Source organism: Lampris incognitus, chromosome 2, assembly GCF_029633865.1.
Source record: "Lampris incognitus isolate fLamInc1 chromosome 2, fLamInc1.hap2, whole genome shotgun sequence".
NCBI classification, from domain to species: domain Eukaryota; kingdom Metazoa; phylum Chordata; class Actinopteri; order Lampriformes; family Lampridae; genus Lampris; species Lampris incognitus.
Window position 1 is genome coordinate 103184834 of NC_079212.1, and position 18470 is coordinate 103203303.

The 18470-nt window shown below is 40.3% G+C and overlaps 2 protein-coding genes across 2 annotated transcripts in view; both read left to right on the forward strand.

Moving 5' to 3' along the window:
• Positions 1-6462, forward strand: LOC130108134 (cytochrome c oxidase subunit 6C-1). Its single transcript, XM_056274986.1, has 4 exons — positions 1-78; positions 2770-2884; positions 3798-3930; positions 6342-6462. The coding sequence occupies exons 2-3, from the start codon at positions 2780-2782 to the stop codon at positions 3921-3923; spliced, it is 231 nt and encodes a 76-aa protein (XP_056130961.1). The 5' UTR covers positions 1-78; positions 2770-2779; the 3' UTR covers positions 3924-3930; positions 6342-6462.
• A 597-nt stretch (positions 6463-7059) lies between these two features.
• The window catches only part of LOC130107176 (serine/threonine-protein kinase 4-like), a 46108-nt gene continuing 34697 nt past the window's right edge, over positions 7060-18470 (forward strand). Inside the window, exons 1-4 of the mRNA XM_056273631.1 lie at positions 7060-7443; positions 12041-12121; positions 14847-14975; positions 18060-18174. Coding sequence (XP_056129606.1) covers positions 7400-7443; positions 12041-12121; positions 14847-14975; positions 18060-18174 — 369 coding nt within the window. The 5' untranslated portion in view covers positions 7060-7399. The remainder of the gene's footprint in view (positions 7444-12040; positions 12122-14846; positions 14976-18059; positions 18175-18470) is intronic.

Here is an 18470-nt window from a genome sequence, read left to right on the forward strand (position 1 = left end):
CCTCCGCGGCACCGGTAGCATCTTCCTGTTAAGACAGCACAGTGATATTGGTCTCTGCGAAGGTCGTCAGTCTTATTTGTGAGTATTTGGCAAATTAAGTAAACTGTGTTTTCATTTTGTGTAAACGTATTAGTCACATTTTTACCAAGACTTAAAATTGGCTGTTTACTCTCGCCAAGTTGCTTTTGGTTTGTTGTTTTTTATTCACTTAACCCGCTAGCGCCTTTTTCGTGCTGTCGACACCAGCCGTCAATGCTAACTTGCACTAGCTTTGTCATTCGCGTTGAGGCTTGATCTATATTTTTCTAATTAATTTAACATTATTAAAGTTATGATAAATGACTTGCCCACGTCATAGGAAATAAATTGCTGTAACGTTTTGAGTTTTCCTTGTATGACCTTATATGGTATAGCTGGCGTTTCCTTGTGTTGAGCTAGCCACCTGTGCTGCATAATCGGCTAATGTCGCCTGTTCAAATTGTAATGCGTGCCGTTGGCACATACAATTTAGTAATGGATTTGGGTTTTATTACAATATCACTCATTAAGAAGTGGGAGACGTAAAGCCGAGAGACTAGTTGAGAGAAAGGGTCATGGTGTCCGTGTTGACCTCACTTGGCTGCGCTGTAGTGGCGTGCTTCGTCATTCTGGGACATTACATCTCCAATACGTTGGAAGTTATGCCAGTCAATGGTTTACGTCTAATCTTCGAATTCAATGTATTCGTGCTTTTGCCATGTCCTTCTACATAACCTTCATATTAGATATAGGAATTCAATGTCAGAATCCGATTTAATAATACATTCATATGCAAAATGTATCAGAGTTCAGACAGTTCCAGATAGAAAACAATTCACCTAAACTGTTGAAATATACCTATTGTTGTTGAGTCAAAGCTGGGACCCTAGTTTGGTCTGGAATCAACAAGCTTAACAAGAAATTAAAAGGTTTGATTCTGTTTTTGTTTTTTCCCCCAGAAATAACAAAAGTAATGATAGCCAAAAACACCATTAATAATTTTCATTGTAACAGATGTGATAAAGATAGAATAAACGATAAAGAGGGAATAAATGGTAAAAATTCAGTCTTGCTCAAGGACACTTCAGCTATGTCAGTATTCGCTGACACATGGCATGGGCATTACTCAGGGGTGTCCACCATATTCAGTACTTCGTCTTGGTGTCTCAGCTCAATAATCTGAGTTCAGTTGTTATCCTTTCTCCTTTTAGACTAGTGTGTTATGTTCCTCTGACACGAACATTTATTAAATTCCTTGAGGGAGTCTACATTGTTATAGGCCAGGCTTGTCATGGTTGTACAGTTTTTATGCCAGTGTTACTTTCATCCTTTAAACCATTCTAGACCAGTATTGCTGAATATCACAGCGAGAGGTTCACTGGCTTCCTTCTGACTTTAATAAGGCTGACTGTACGGAAAGGTTTTGTGGAGGTCTGCACTTTATGACCATACATGTCTTATGTGGTTTTGAGAACAGTTTGCACTGAATCCTGTATGCCGAGGTATTCACTTTTATTTCTGTTAATGAATTTATTATCTCCTGCACTTTGATCTTGTTCTTAGAGCACGGGCCTCCCCTACAATATTGTATTGACTGAGTTTTTTGGGGAGCCAACACATCACTAACATAAATAAAACAAATCAAATGCTGCAAGGAGAAAACACTCCATATTACTGCATATCATTTTAGCCAAGACAATAGGGATTTTAACTTATCTTTCAGAATTAATATTTCATCACAATTCACAACAAGAACCTGGCCTTACCAGTAAAAAGTGCCAAGTTTTATACAAGGCGAGTGAAATTAAAGGTAGCCTGTAATCAAAAGTGTGTGTTGCAGTAATACCTGTTTTAATTCAAGGTTGGGGACTCTACTGTGCTCAAGCACTTTTTTTGTTTTCTTTATTTAACTGCTGATTTTTATAATATTTTCCAAGTAACTAGATTACTCATTTTACTGTGATTTTCTTTCTCCAAAATTTTGCATGGTGGTGGGTCATGGCACCAGACCCCAATTTGGCAGGTTTTTACAAATGTTGTGTCATTTGTCGTCCTATTTCCATTTCTGTTTAGCCGATGGGTATGATGACAATTTATAAAGTGCAAAATTTGTGGTGGGGTATAAACTAGGTATGCAAATGCATCATTGAAGTGCCAATTACGATACAGTGCCCAGCTCAGTGAGCTTGCCCCCAAAGTTCTGCCTGTTGGACTTTAGTACTGAGCACTGGGACCTAACTAGTGCCCATTCATAAGCTAAAAGGAGATATCAACAAATAGGAGGATCTAATTTTAGTGATTTACAAATTTCCCAAATTTTAAGGAAAACGTGGAAATTATATACACGAAGGAAAGCAATTACCTGCAGGCATAGTTACAATCAAGTGGGAATACCAGGTGTTTTGAAAAAGGCTGATTAACACAAAACAACAAATAATTGTATTTGCCTCTATGATGTGATTGCAAATTATTTTTCATTCAAAATGAAATATATGATTGATTTTTGTGAACCAAAGTGCAATTGTAGTCTTGTTTGACATTTGGAAACACTATGTTCTGTGGGAAGAGAGGAAAGATGACAAATTCTGCTGTGTTGAGGGCAATGCAGTGCAAACTGAATTAGTTGTGAAAGCCCCTGTTGGTATCAGGTTATGTGATGTAAGTTTATCAGTAGGGTTTTATTGACTTGATGGAACTGCACAAGATTAACATGAAATGTGATTTTTCTCCTCACTTCTTGTTTAACCTTAGGTAATTCACCATGTCTCTGCCAAAGCCTGCGATGAGGGGGCTGCTGGGAAAGCGCCTGAGGTTCCACCTGCCTATTGCATTTGCATTATCCCTGATTACAGCTACAGTCTTCAAGGTGAGAGTAGGGCTGCATTTTTGCTAAAATCATAATCTTAATTTTTTTAACAAGATGTTATGATAAAGATCAATGGAATAAATGTATCCAATCAAATCTTTATTTTCAGGACCTGTGGTACAAGATGGATTTAAAAACAATCAAATTAAGTTTTTCCTTGCTTCCATACACACACAAAAAGGGGTCACGGTGGCCCAGTGGTTAGCGCTGTTGCCTCACAGAAAAAGGTCCTGGGTTCGAACCCCAGGCCGTCCCAGGTCCTTTTTTTGTGGAGTTTGCATGTGCTCCCCATGTCTGCGATGGTTTCCTCCGGACACTCCGGTTTCCACCCACCATCAAAACTAGGGTTAATACTCTTATCTGTGCCCCTGACCAAAGACAAAAGGAAGAAATAACTGGAGTTGGTCCTGGGTGCTGCACGGCAGCTGCCCACTGTTCCTAGCTACACAGCTTGGATGGGTTAAATGCAGAGTAAATTTCATTTGTATGTGCAAAATGACTAATAAAGAGTATTCCATTATATTCTAAAAACACATTTATACTCCCATACCTGTGAGGGTGACTTCTCAAAATGAATTAAATTACCATTAAGTTTATTAAAACAAATCAAATTACCATTAAATTTGATAATGCAATTTCAATTCAGTGTCCATAGGTGTAATTCTAAATTGTCTTGCTAAGACACAGAGAACCATAGCTGTAGATGTGCAGCAACCTTCAAAGGCTAGCTTTTTACAGTAATTTATTTTCATTAGATCCAGTTGTAATGGTTGAACTGCATTTGAGAACAACTAGAGACAAAATGTCTTGTGATTGGCAGAAGTGCTTTCACCAGTAATTAATTTGATTAAATGTGCACTCCAACAAAGAAGTAAAAATGCACATACAAATTCTCTGTTTTTTATCCCCTCAGTACTCTGTAACAGAGCCCAGGAAGCAGGCCTATGCTGACTTTTACAAGCACTATGATTCTGCCAAGGAGTTTGAAGCGATGAGGGAAGCTGGCGTTTTCCAAAGTGTGCGGCCCTCTGGCGAGTAAACCCATGGTAAGTCTTTTGTCAGTTGGTCTCAACTAAGTAAACTGTGCTTTATTCATACAAGGAAACCTGTGTAGTTAAACAGTAGATGCATCATACAGACATGCATGGTAGCTCAAACACAACAGTACTTTAAGCATTGATAAGGGATATTGGAAGACGTAAACCAGGAATCCGACTGTATACAACACTCTCTGAATACATGTTCTGCATTCATACATCATCTGTTTTAAGGGGATTATCATTCAAGTTAAGGATTCTGATATATTTTAAGGATTCTGATACAATTTCCAGATTTGTGAACTTAAATGAATTGTCTCTCATAACTAAAAGCTGGTAAACTCTTAAACTTGGAACTGCAGATTAACGGTGAAAGAAAGACAGGCACACTTAGAAATTAGAGTTGGGTCCAATCCAGTATCGGTATCAGGTGCTGATACTGACGTAATTCACTCATCGGATATCGGACTGACGTTACCAATCCACGACCAATCCACGAACAATCCAGATTCCAAAGTCTGATATTTTATGAATTATTAGTATGTAATGATGCAATTTTAAACCCATAACCAAAGTGGTATATGTAAGTTCAGGTAGTATGAAGTGTCTCGAATGCGGGGGCATGGGACACAAGCGCTTCACTTGCCCGCATAGAGAGCAGGAAGCGGAGGATGCAGCAGAAGCTGCCGACCAGGTGGCTGAAGCGGCGGGTGGTTAGTGAGGCTGATGTCCGTGGAGAAACAAGTGAAACTCCACAAAATGTAAACCTGGAGTCTCTTAAACCCCATAGTAATTCGGGGAAAGATAAAATGACCGTAGATGACATGGTAACTGTATCAGAGGGACCCAGTGTGTGTGGCGTTAGTGGCACTGCTGCATGCATAACCTCCCCAACAGATGCTGCAACCAAGCCTGGGCAGGAGGTGCAGAGGGACAGGGAAGAGGTGGCGGCGGACCTGCCTTTCACTGAAAGCCAGGAGGAGAATGGCGATGTAATCATCCTCCTCCTTCTGGCTCTCGGTGACGACAAGTGAAGAACCACATTTACAATATTCGATCACTTTATCCAGGGTATTGTCACAACTTGATTTAATTGATGCTTGGAGAATAAAGAATTCAAGCACCAGACAGTACACATGGGTAAAGGTTTGAGGGAACAGGGTCAATGCTGCCATACTAGAAAGGCTGTATATCACCAGACACCTTAACACCAGATTAGTCAGGAGAAATTTCCAGTTGATTTTACAGATCACCACTTGGTCAATGTTGTTTTATGTCTTTCACCAAAATATATATACTTAGCACAAAAACTAAGGAAATTTGTGTTTGGTAGATTATTTCTTTGCTGTAACAATGCTTCTTGGCAATAAATCTTATTCCGTTGGAAAGCCTGTTTATTTCCCTTTTAAATGGTGCCACATTTGTAAGGAACATACATTTGTGGGATGAGCAGTAGAGCTGAGTATGTGGGTTGCGCCCATGGAAAATTTGCCAAATTTTCTCTGCCAATGCCAAACAGCTTATTTTGCTGTTGCCATTGACTCTTGTTTTGAGCTTCTGGTACCCCAGGTGCTGACAATCAGGTGCCTGATGTAAGATTTATTGCCAAGAAGCATTGTTACAACAAAGAAATAATCTACCAAACACAAATTTCCTTACATACACACATATATGTATGTATGTATGTGTGTGTGTGTGTGTGTGTGTGTGTGTGTGTATATATATATATATATCCACACATCTTTCTGGCATTTTAACATGAAATGACTACAGGATAGGTCTTTCTGTAAAAGAAAAAAAAATTGGGGGGGGAGTAATTTGGACAGTGTGACTCTAAGTCAATTAACACATTAAGATAGGTTTTGTGAATTCGTGGTTTTTTCAACTGATGGCTATCATCCTAAAGGTTTTCGTGTGAATGTTGTATATTTGAGACATAGCTTTACCATAGATATCCAAATCATGAACACTTTTGTAGTTGCTTATAAAGTTTTTGTTGTTAACTAGCAACTAGCACATATGGCAGACCAGTCTCGTTGAAGACCTTTACCATCAGATACCACAGTATAAATTCAGTACCTTCCAAAGTACCGGGTTCTGCACGGCAGCTGCCATGTCACTTACAGTGATTTTCAGGTTTATATGTTTAATACATTTCTGAGGACATCTAAATACTTTTCCATTCTGTCATACTAAATTCGTTCTAAAGGAGTTATTAAGCATCCCCATTTTTAATGACTGCAACGTAGCAAAATAAAAAAGTGGAGGTGAATACTTTATGAAGCCTCTGTTGCTAAAACCCAGATTCAACTCTGGGCTTTTTTGTGAGTGTGTACATTATGATATAAATAAAAATGGGCTGCTGGCACTAGTGCAAATTAAGATCTGGCATGTGTCTAATCATAACTTTTTTTTTTCAGCTCTGTGCCGTTATGCATTCCCGGTCTGAAGCTCAAGTTCATTGCAACCCCATGGATGTTATTTACTGTTAAGATGTGAACATCATTGTGTTATGTTCCTCGAAATAAACTATTCTATTGATGTCAGTCTCGTTTTCATATTGTATGTTGGAAAATTACATTTGATTTCACTAGACACTGCGAAACTATTCTGACCTCCAATCCAATTCAGCCACATGTGTAGAATGTAATCTGACACTGTATCAAAGGGTTACATGTATCAGCGGGTTAAATGTCTAGTATCCCTGCTGCATTTTAGAACTGTGATGTTACAGATCACAACAATTGACATGATAATGTCCTTTTATTTTAAAGTGGGGTCTGATTTCAAGCACACAAAGGTGACCTAGCCCAGCTTGACCTACTGTATAGCAGATTGCTCAAAGACATTGTTGTTTGTGGCAGATTTCTTGATACTTTTTCTACTGTGTACTTAGTTTCTATGAAAGAAAAGACGGGTCTAAGGCGATTTTTAGAGAATTGCACTTGGGAGAATTGCACTTGAAATTCAATTTAGGTCCCTGTCAACTCCCTTAATGTGATATTGTTCATCAGTCTGGAGCGCCCTCTGTTGGCGCTGTTTCGCATTGCAGCCTTTGTTTAGACCGCCTTCCCTCTTCCTTAGCGCTCACTACCTGACTACCCTTCCTGCTTCTGGAGAGAGGGTGTCAAGACAGTCGACGAGCCAACGAGCAAATTGTCAAACAAGTCCGAAATTGTACCAACACGGCGGAATGAAGCCATGAGCTAAAATATAGTCTCTACGGGAAAAAGTTGGGAGTTTATGTTTGCGGGGTTTTTACAAAATGACGAACGATAAGTTTGGCGACACCCTCGGAGGCAGCACACTCAGTAAAGCGAAACGGGCTAGCGGACTAGCTAGCTAACTGCTAACTTCATGCCGTCTGTGTAGCATTGGGTACGACAGCCTGGTTTTATTGTCAAACATCGGACATCTGTGTTTAACAAGCTTGCCCATATTCGCCTGGAGGGAGTCCGGCTGCTTAAAAAGGGACACCATGGAACACAAGGACAAAGTGCAGATGAGGAGTCACCCACGAAGGTAACGTTTGGCAAAATAACCCTCGTACATTTCCATTGAGTTCCCCTACTGAACTTTGTACATTGAGTAGCGTTAGCCAGCTCCAGTATGAACGTAACATGGGCTGTTAGTCGTTTTGCCTGTCTAAAATTTTATAATCAGTTAAAGAAAAAAAATCAACTGGAGAGGTTTATTGAAACTGAACAGCCAGACCTGCGACACCGTGTAGACACCGATCCTCTGTAACTCAACGCAGTCTGGAGGGCAACTTTGACGGATTGGTGGTGATGGTTGGGGTGAAATACAAGACATTCACAGCTCATCTGCGGAGACGTGCAGTATGTTACTGTAAAGGCTTTTTTAAGGACGGAATTAAAGTGATTTTAGGGCAAGCACCGGCAGATGTCGCTTATCTTGACATGACTTGACATGATACTTTGTTAATTCAATGAGGTCTAGTTTGTCATTTGTGTTGAAGCTGAAAAAGTAAAGGTGTTGTGGATTTGTTGCCTCGATCTCCACCCCTGTCTCTAAAGCACTCTAATCCCATAGATGCCCAGTGCGTTAAGTCTAAATGGCTCACATGTAGATTTTGGTAGGTTTAACTTGGTTTAATTCACACTATAGCTGAACAGTTGGATCAACTGTATTTTGAAATTGAACGTACAGTTAACCCATACGTTTTAAAAATTTAAATACTGGTTTTCCTTGGTAATATAAGTATGGAGATTTTGAATGAATTTTTGGATGAAAATGATATAGTTGGATCCCACATCAGAGTATTGTCTGTCGGGGCCTGCTGGGTATATATATATATATATTTTTATTTGGACAGTTGTGGGATGTAACTTTCTCATAGCACAACAAACTTTGTCAAAGTATGCATGTCTATTGAAAGCAAGCCTTATCAGTAGCCTTGAATAAGAAAAAGTGATGTAGTAATTGATACAATTGCAGTTGATATGAGTGTGATAATGATTAATATAATCATTGTTGGTATACTCTTGTCAAAGTTTTGTGAGAACTCCGGATGAGCGCAAATATGAATGTAGGCCAATGTTGTATTTTACATATTCGTTTTAGCAGATAGTGTCTTGTTGACAAGCACTGTATTCTTTGGCAGTCTCATAAATCTACCAGAGCTTTTGATAGTCTACACTAGTTCATAATTCCTGATGTTTGCTTCATGACGTAAAAGCTGATGTTTTGTCTGTCAGGCTACATAGCATGACAATACACACACACATATATATATATGGACAATGACAGCTTTCCTCGCTATCTCCTATCCTCTATCATCCAGTGTTTCCTCTGTACGGTCATTGTGCTCAGGGAGGTTACTTTCTCTGTGTTCAACATCAGTCTAAATTGTGGTTCATGTGCAGTTTAATGTGCTGAAATCATTTGAAAAATCAAACAAATGAAAATCGATTTTCCATTTGGTGAAAGTATGCTACTGCTGTTATCATTTCCCATTTTCTCTAGAGGTGATGGTTTCTTGTCTCTCATTTGAAAGAAACTGCACAATGATCACAGGTAGTATTTTTTTCTTCTGGTCTACAATATTGAACTGAATGTCCCACCATTCAATCCCTTAAATATCAACACAATATGTTAAAGTAGCCCAAATTTGTTAACACCAAGTTGTTTTATTTACACACACACACACACACACACACACACACACACACACACACACACACACACACACACACACACACACACACACACACACATACACACTGTGTATATACATGCATATCTTCTTGGGTATTTATACCCTCATTACCTAGTAGGTGTCCCCTGAAACTTAAGACATTCTGTTTTGTAATCATCTGTAAGAATAAATACTCAGATCAGGTTGCAGACAGAAAGGGAATAGAGTTAAAGGGAAAGTTTACAAGATGGTTGTGAGACCAGCTGTGTTATATGGTTTGGAGACAGTGGCACTGATGAAAAGACAGGAGGTGGCACAGCTGAAGATGCTAAGGTTTGCACTGGGAGTGACGAAGAAGGACAGGATTAGGAACAATTATATTAGAGGGACAGCTCAGGTTGGATGGTTTGGAGACAAAGCAAGAGGCAAGATTGAGATGGCCTGGACATGTGTGGAGGAGAGACGCTCATTATACTGGGAGAAGGATGCTGAATATGGAGTTGTTGGGCAAGAGGAAAAGAAGAAGGCCAAAGGAGGTTTATGGATGTGGTGAGGGAGGACATGCAGGTGGCTGGTGTGACAGAGGAAGATGCAGAGGACAGGAAGAAATGGAAACGGATAATCTGCTGTGGCGACCCCTAACGAGAGCAGCCGAAAGTAGTAGTAGTAGGTTGCAGACAGAAAACAACTCGGACAAACACTGTGCTTTTCTGCCTAATATACTGCAAGGTCGCCACTTCATAGAAGAGGTAAAAAAAAATCAGAACCAGTCAAAAGTCACAGATGTAGGCCTAATTGTTTATAATATGATTGACAAGATGAAAGTTTTTTTTTAAAATAAAAAGCGCTATTCAACTGGTAATGATGGAGCCGCTCTCTTAGCCAAAGGCACACCACACACAGGTTACACATTTACTTTACACCTGGAAAGGTTTGTGGAGATTGTTCGACAAAACACATAAAGGGATACCAAGTTGGGGTTGCGTCTCAATACTCAAAATGGACCATTGCTCTTGTGCCGGTAGTCTCAACCTATACGGTGGTCATTTGAGCACATTTCCTTGCTGATGTAAATTGAGAAAACTCTCACTCTTAAAAGAATAAAGTCTTGGATCAACAGGCCATAGTATGACATAAAATAGACATTTAACCAAAATGTACTCAGTATTGAATGCACCACTGTATGTTTGGTATAATGCAAAGCAAGTCTGTTGGTCAACAGTTTGTGTACAGTAGCAAACAGAATTTCTAGCCATCTTACTGTTACTCAAGAGTGGATTTGCCCAAAAAGTTAGTATTCTTCTCAGCTCCCACTTTGTCTCCAACTGTTGTGGTGCTCAACCTGAATACTTCATTCAGTCTGACATTGATTTAAGCCTGATCTTACAAATGAACTGAAACAGACCTTATTCACTATAAGACTTCAGCACCTCACGTCCTGTTTTATTAGAGTCTGCTGTCACAATAGGAATAATTCAGAAGCTACCCTTTTCATGCATTGTATCTATTTTAGTCCAAAGAACAAGGCTGTTTATATGCTGTTGGCATCATCAAGAAACTGAGGAAGCTGTCTAGAATTCCAGAAGATAGCAAGAGAGGGAGACACTCAAAAGGGAAAAAAGTGTAGCCAACAGTTTGGCATTGAAAGTTTTAGAATTTTAATCCTTTGGGCTTTTTAAATATAACTCAGTCTTGCCTAGTTGTTTTTAATGAAAAGCTGTACTTGTCAGCTTTTCTATTGCATCGTTAGCACCAGGGAGTTTATGTCTATTTCTCAATGTCTTATGTCCCCAAGCTTTTTTTTTTTGGAGGGGGGGGGATTTTCCCCCCAATTGTACCCGTCCAATTATCCCACTCTTCCGAGCCATCCTGGTCAGTGCTCCACCCCCTCTTTTGAGCTGGGGAGGGCTTCAGACTACCACATGCTTCCTCCGGATACATGTGGAGTTGCCAGCCGCTTCTTTTCACCTGACAGTGAGGAGTTTTGCCAGGGGGATGTAGCGCGAGGGAGGATCACACTATCCCCCCCCCGAACAGGCGCCCCGACCGACCAGAGGAGATGCTAGTGCAGCGACCAGGACACATACCCTCATCCGGCTTCCCACCCGCAAACACGACCAATTGTGTTTGTAGGGACACCCAACAGAGCCAGAGGTAACACGGGGATTCGAACCGGCGATCCCCGTGTTTGGTAGGCAACGGAATAGACTGCTATGCTACCCAGATGCCCCATATCCCCAAGCTTTATGAACTGTGTCTCAAAGAGATGTTTGCTTGGACATATAATATTGACTTTATCATATTGAAATATTTGTTTTTATTTGTACTGTGCTTTAGTTGTTGACATCAAAATCCTGCCTATAAGTGTTGTAAAATACTCTCTCACTCATGACTAATGACAAATATATGCATGATGTATTCTATTCATGTCTCCTGTAGACACACTAAAGAAGAGGGGTTTGACCAGAAACATGTGCCATCACCTCTTTTGCTCTGCTTAGTTTTTTATTTACTGTTAAACAGCATCTTTTTCTGTGCCCCCCCCCATATTATTTTGTATCCAAAATAAAACTGTCCTGCTTAAGTGTTTAGGTTACAAAGCACATCTTTGTTGTATAATTTCTACACCAACACTTCTTTGGGAAGAAGAAAAGTGTGGTTTAACGCCTGTCAAACTATAATAATTTTTATCCGTTTAATGGTAATTGAGGCATGCGAGCTTGCTCTGGCATTGAAGCTGTTGTATTCTGTCATAGAAATTACCATTTAATTAATGGTTAACATTTTAATGTAAATGTTTGTCAACTAATCGATTTCTACACTTGCTTGCTTTTGTTTTGAGCATGATTTATTTTAGGGTGATGTTAAAGAGCATAAGGGTTTTCATTTTGTAAACTTTGTCCCTCTTGTCTCTCTTTCTCGCTCTCCTCTGTCTTCCTGTCTGTCTCTGTGTCTTAACAGACAATTGAAAAAATTAAGTGAAGACAGTTTGACTAAGCAGCCTGAGGAAGTCTTTGATGTCTTGGAGAAGCTTGGTGAAGGGTGAGTCATCCAGTCAAATTGTTTTACAGTCAGACAGAGTCAAGAAGGCAGTGTCACAATCTGTTAGTCAGACAGCAACTCTGCCTGTGAATCAGCTCGCCAGCCAGTCAGTCAGTTACTGTTACCCACGTTAAACAGCCCAACAATCCAATCAGTCCCCCAGCCACGGACTTTCTTTGAGTTTGTATTAATCATACTGACAGTAACACAACACACACACCATGCACCCACACGTGCCAACATTTCACACATTGACTCACAGCAGGTTCCATAATGTTGGAGTGATGGATGATACTGTCTTGGTTTACAACTTTTTGACTGCATTCAAATGTGTTTATCACCAATGCGTTCCTTTTTTTCTCTTCCATATGTTCACTAGCTCTCTCTCTCTCACACTCTCTCTCTCTCTCTCTCGCACTCTCTCTCTCTAAGCATTGCCTCTTTATTTCCTGTTTCTCAACTCACTTCCTCTGTTGAACGGCTGACTGATCCCCTAACTAACCCAACATGTTTGTGTGTGTGTGACACTAATGTGACTGTGTATGACTAGTCTGTGTGTGTGTGTGTGAGTGTGTGTGTGTGTGTGTGTGTGTGTGTGTGTGTGTGTGTGTGTGTGTGTGTGTGTGTGAGAGAGAGATTATAACTGCACTCTGCCTTCACAAGGGAGTTTACATCATTGCATACACATGCAGATTCTCTACAGCTTTGTGGCTGAATCTAGAGATGCACTGAGCCACTTTGTTTTTCAGTTCTGATCCGATTCTGATACCTGTAATTGCATAACTGCCGATACCTGTACAGAGCTCTTTATTCATGAATATTATCGTTATTTATTATTATTTTTTGGTGGTGTTATGTTTAAGGTTACATGAGGCTGTAGTAAACCACACAGCACTTCTTATTAAAAGAGCAAAAAATATACAAAAATGCATTAAACTTAAATGCTCTCTATGCAGGCAAGTGAAGAGCTTGAATCCCACGTTCCCACCCTCAAAACACTTCTTACTACCTGAACGTACATGTACCATTTTGGCTGCGGGCTTAAAATTGCATTAGTACATATTTATAATTCATAAAAATATCAGACTATGGAATCTGGATCGACCGTGGCTCAGTAACATCAGTCCTGATATCCGATGAGTGAATTACATCAGTATCAGCACCTGATAGTGGATCGGATTGGTCCCAACTTTAGCTGAATATACACGTGTGCAGACTCAGCAGCTGTGTTTCAGTATATAACGCTGTCATATATGATTGGGTACCGAACTCGAATTATGTCGGTACTACCGAGTACCTACTTGCATTAGATCAATCGGGGCCAAATTTCAGTACCATGAGAGCGGGTTGCGAATTAAAATTTTGCCAGCAGCCATACCAACATGTATCCTTGTTCTGCTGAATAACAGAAGCTAAGCAGGTATGGGCTTGGCTAGTACTTGGATGGGAGACCTCCCGGGAAAACTGAGTTGCTGCTGGAAATTGTGTTGTTGGGCCAGTAGGGGGAAGTCTTCCCTCTGGTCCTAATAAACGACAAAAAAAAAAATATCCAAATGTCCCATTGCAGTGATGGGGAGTGACACTGTGCTGTAGGAGGTGCCGTCCTTCAGATGAGATGTTAAAACCAAGGTCCTGGCTCATTGTGGTCATTAAAGACCCCATGGCATTTATCACAAAGAGTGGGGGGTTCCCCGGTGTCCTGGCAAAATTCCCAACCTGAATCTCTGGCCACCTGATCATTCCCCCATTTAACTGGCTCAATGATTCTTCCCTCCCCACCTCAAGCTGATGTGTGGTGAGTGTTCTGGTGCAAAATGGCTGCCGTGCATCATCCAGGTGGGTGTTGCACATTGGTGGTGGTTGAGGTAAGTGTCCCTCTTCACTGTGAAGTGCTTTTGGTGTCTGGATAAAGTACTCTATAAATGTAATCCTTTATTATTATTAAAATAGATATTGATAAGATGCCTTATGAGCCTTTTGAAAAAGCTGTACTAGTTTACCGCTTGTTGCAAGTTTGCATCAAGGTGAGAAAGTATGCGTTAAAAAGAGAGAGTGAGAGTGCAAGACTACATTACCCCTCCCCTAAACCCACAGCTTGCTGAAGTCCAACACGGGACAATGGCACACCGAAAGTTGTTCATTTGTTTTTGTTTTTTTAATCTACTATTTTCCCCCTTCCCCCCAACCCTGCTCTAACTAATCTTGCTGCTACAACTCCTAGATCAGGATATCAAATGTGCTTCCTCCGAGACACACACGACAGCGTTCTCACGCTATGCCCTAGTGACTGTGACAGGCTGGAGGTTGTAGGGACAGGTTTGGGAGGGGAGAAGGAGGTAGGGAGGGTTTTTTTTTGTTTTTTGTGGTGTGTTACAACAAAATATGTTAAATGACTAACAACATTTTCTAGATAGATACATAGATAGATAACAATGTGAAATTGAGAAATTTTGACTTATTTTTTACAACTGTTATTACACCTTTGTTATTACAGAGAGAGTAAAGCACCTCACATTGTGAAGCTCTCACATTGACTATATTGCATCTGTTCTTTGCATTCATGGGTATGTGCATTTGGTGGTTGTGGACATTAGTCCAATTTATCAGTAGTTGAGAGGTTATGACCTCTACACTGAATTTGTCTAACCCTTTTATATATGTGTGTTCATGCATATTTGTGTGTTTTTGTGTTTATCATTGATTCCATGTGTGTATGACTCCGCAGGTCATATGGCAGTGTTTTTAAGGCGCATTATAAGGAGACCGGGGAGATTGTGGCTATCAAACAGGTCCCTGTAGAATCTGACCTTCAGGAAATCATCAAAGAGATTTCCATCATGCAGCAGTGCAACAGGTAGTGTACACTGTGTTGGTGATTGCTTGTATATCCTTAGGCCAGGTCCACATGTAATGTATTGACTGATCTTAGATGAGGGTCAGTCAATTCAAATGAAATATAGCACTGTTGCAGTGCCATACCGATTCATGCAGTGCATGTTTTCTTATGCCATTTTGTGCGCTGGTTTTATTGTATTCTATTCTATATATTGGTGCATTGTTAAGGACTAACTTCTATCAAGTTTGTGTAATTGAAAGTCAATGCAAATTCGGATGCAGTACTACAATGAGTTGCAATGTTTGGTCAGTTTCTTTCATTAAGCATTAAGACAAACTGCAGCAGTGTGAAAGCATTATGAATTTTAAGAGTGATGGCATTGCTATTTATGTGCCTACAAGTTCCTGTGCTTGCACATGTTTGTGGAATGTCCACATAAAGGTTTAAAACATGATGAGTATGAGTTTAAATACAAATGTGCCTTTTCTTTCCTTGAAAAGTTTTAATGACAGCATTCACTTTTAATATTAACAAAGTATGAATGAGTGACTATGTTTTGATAGCACTTTTCTAGTCCTTTTCTAGTCTCTAGTTTAGTTCTCCTTTCTATTTTGTTGAAAATAAATGTAGATTTAAGATTTATAAGCTCTATCACTTATTCTCATTTTTGACTTTCCTGTCATAAAGTGGCTAATCAAAGGTTATACAAGCCATACTCAGCCCAGCTACTCCCGACAGGGCTGACCAGTGATGGTATTATTGTCTTAAAGAAAATAATGATGAAGAAAATATTGGTTTATACATAATACATTGTCAGAGAGTGAACGTGCTTCAATCACTACCAACAATAGCAAAAGGTTTTACATCCCATATACTATTGACCTGAGGATTTTCTGAGGTATGTCAAACCAGAACTCTACAAAAAATGAGTTTGTGTTATACACTCACCGGCCACTTTATTAGGCACACCTATCCAACTGCTCGTTAACGCAAATTTCTAATCAGCCAATCACATGGCAGCAACTCAATGCATTTAGGCATGTAGACATGGTCAAGACGATCTGCTGCAGTTCAAACCGAGCATCAGAATGGGGAAGAAAGGTGATTTAAGTGACTTTGAACGTGGCATGGTTGTTGGTGCGAGACGGGCTGGTCTGAGTATTTCAGAAACTGCTGATCTACTGGGATTTTCACGTACAACCATCTCTAGGGTTTACAGAGAATGGTCCGAAAAAGAGAAAATATCCAGTGAGCAGCAGTTCTGTGGGTGAAAATGCCTTGTTGATGCCAGAGGTCAGAGGAGAATGGCCAGACTGGTTCGAGCTGATAGAAAGGCAACAGTAACTCAAATAACCACTCATTACAACCGAGGTATGCAGAAGAGCATCTCTGAACGCACAACACGTCGAACCTTGAGGCAGATGGGCTACAGCAGCAGAAGACCACACCAGGTGCCACTCCTGTCAGCTAAGAACAGGAAACTGAGGCTACAATTCGCACAGGCTCACCAAAATTGGACAATAGAAGATTGGAAAAACGTTGCCTGGTCTGATGAGTCTCGATTTCTGCTGACATTCGGATGGTAGGGTCAGAATTTGGCGTCAACAACATGAAAGCATGGATCCATCCTGCCTTGTATCAACGGTTCAGGCTGGTGGTGGTGGTGTAATGGTGTGGGGGATATTTTCTTGGCACACTTTGGGCCCCTTAGTACCAATTGAGCATCGTGTCAACACCACAGCCTACCTGAGTATTGTTGCTGACCATGTCCATCCCTTTATGACCACAGTGTTCCCATCTTCTGATGGCTACTTCCAGCAGGATAACGCGCCATGTCATAAAGCTCGAATCATCTCAGACTGGTTTCTTGAACATGACAATGAGTTCACTGCACTCAAATGGCCTCCACAGTCACCAGATCTCAATCCAATAGAGCACCTTTGGGATGTGGTGGACCGGGAGATTCGCATCATGGATGTGCAGCCGACAAATCTGCAGCAACTGCGTGATGCTATCATGTCAATATGGACCAAACTCTCTGAGGAATGTTTCCAGTATCTTGTTGAATCTATGCCACGAAGGATTAAGGCAGTTCTGAAGGCAAAAGGGGGTCCAACCCGGTACTAGCAAGGTGTACCTAATAAAGTGGCCAGTGAGTGTATGCAAGGATCTTTTTTACAGTGGAAGTGTTACAGTGGAAGTGTCCAGTTTTTACACTAACATGTCTAATCAAGGAGAAGGACAAGCTCGTGCCAGTGTTCTGTTAGTTAATCTGAAATTGTTCTGCAAAAGATTAATTTTAAGTTTGAGAATTTTATTTTCAAAAACACAGGACCGCTCTAGGTTCCCCCTTTACTCCCATTTATCAAAACTTGTTTATGGGGAAGTGTCTAGCGGTGGTAGCACACTGTAATACAATTATTTTACATTTTCGGAGTATATGAATTCTAGACTTCTTACTAATAAATATGTTAAACTACAGTAGGGAATTTTTTTTTGTATTAGTTGCACTGGTTTATGAATCAAATGTCTTTGTATACACAGAAAATGGATGGAAATAATTTTCTGCATTTCTCTCGCTACTATTCTAGCCTAAACCAAAGTCTACCACACTGGTAAATGTGGAGATTGTGCAAGATGTGTAATAATGGCAATGAGTTTAAAACGCAAGCAAATAGAATGTTGTAAATAGATTTGTCTCTGTCCATTCATCTGTAAAGCATGATATCCTCAGACTTCACAGGTCCGATTTTGATGCAGTCAGGGGGAAGGATGCATCCCATCGCTGTGGTCTTCATGCACTTTTAACACTGTGTTTCATACTACATGTACAAAGTAACTAATTGGCCATTATGGCAACCACTGCAGGTCAAAAAGATCCCAAACTTTACATAAGAAGAAATCTCTCCCCATTTCAGTTTTAGTCTTGAAGTTTGGTTCACACTTGTATTTGCTCCATCTGAGCATTAATCGCTACCCACTTGTGTGTTTTCCTCATTTGCATAATGGTTTTTGCACATTCCACTGCCATTCTCTTGATAATGGGAGTCTCTGCATTTGTGGGGGACAACATGTTCACTGCTGCCTTTTTTTTCTATCCAGTCCCCATGTAGTACGATACTATGGCAGCTACTTCAAGAACAGTGACCTTTGGATTGTTATGGAGTATTGTGGAGCAGGATCGGTGTCTGACATTTTACGACTACGCAACAAAACGGTAGCATAACATACACACAGACCACAGACTCACACACATAAGTGCCATGTAGGCTGGGAAAGTTAAGACACTTCCAAGACGCCTGACTGACAGGGGCCCTAAATAAATATTAAAACATAAGGTTAATAACTTTTTATTAGTCAGTGTGATATCTTTTCATGGGACCCGAAATCACTGGTGTTGCCCCTGCATACACACACACACACATGCACGTGCATACACACAACAGAAGTCTTTTGGATCAGACCGTTGCTGTTGTATTAAATGAAAGAGGGTTGTCAGTCAGAAAACTTACA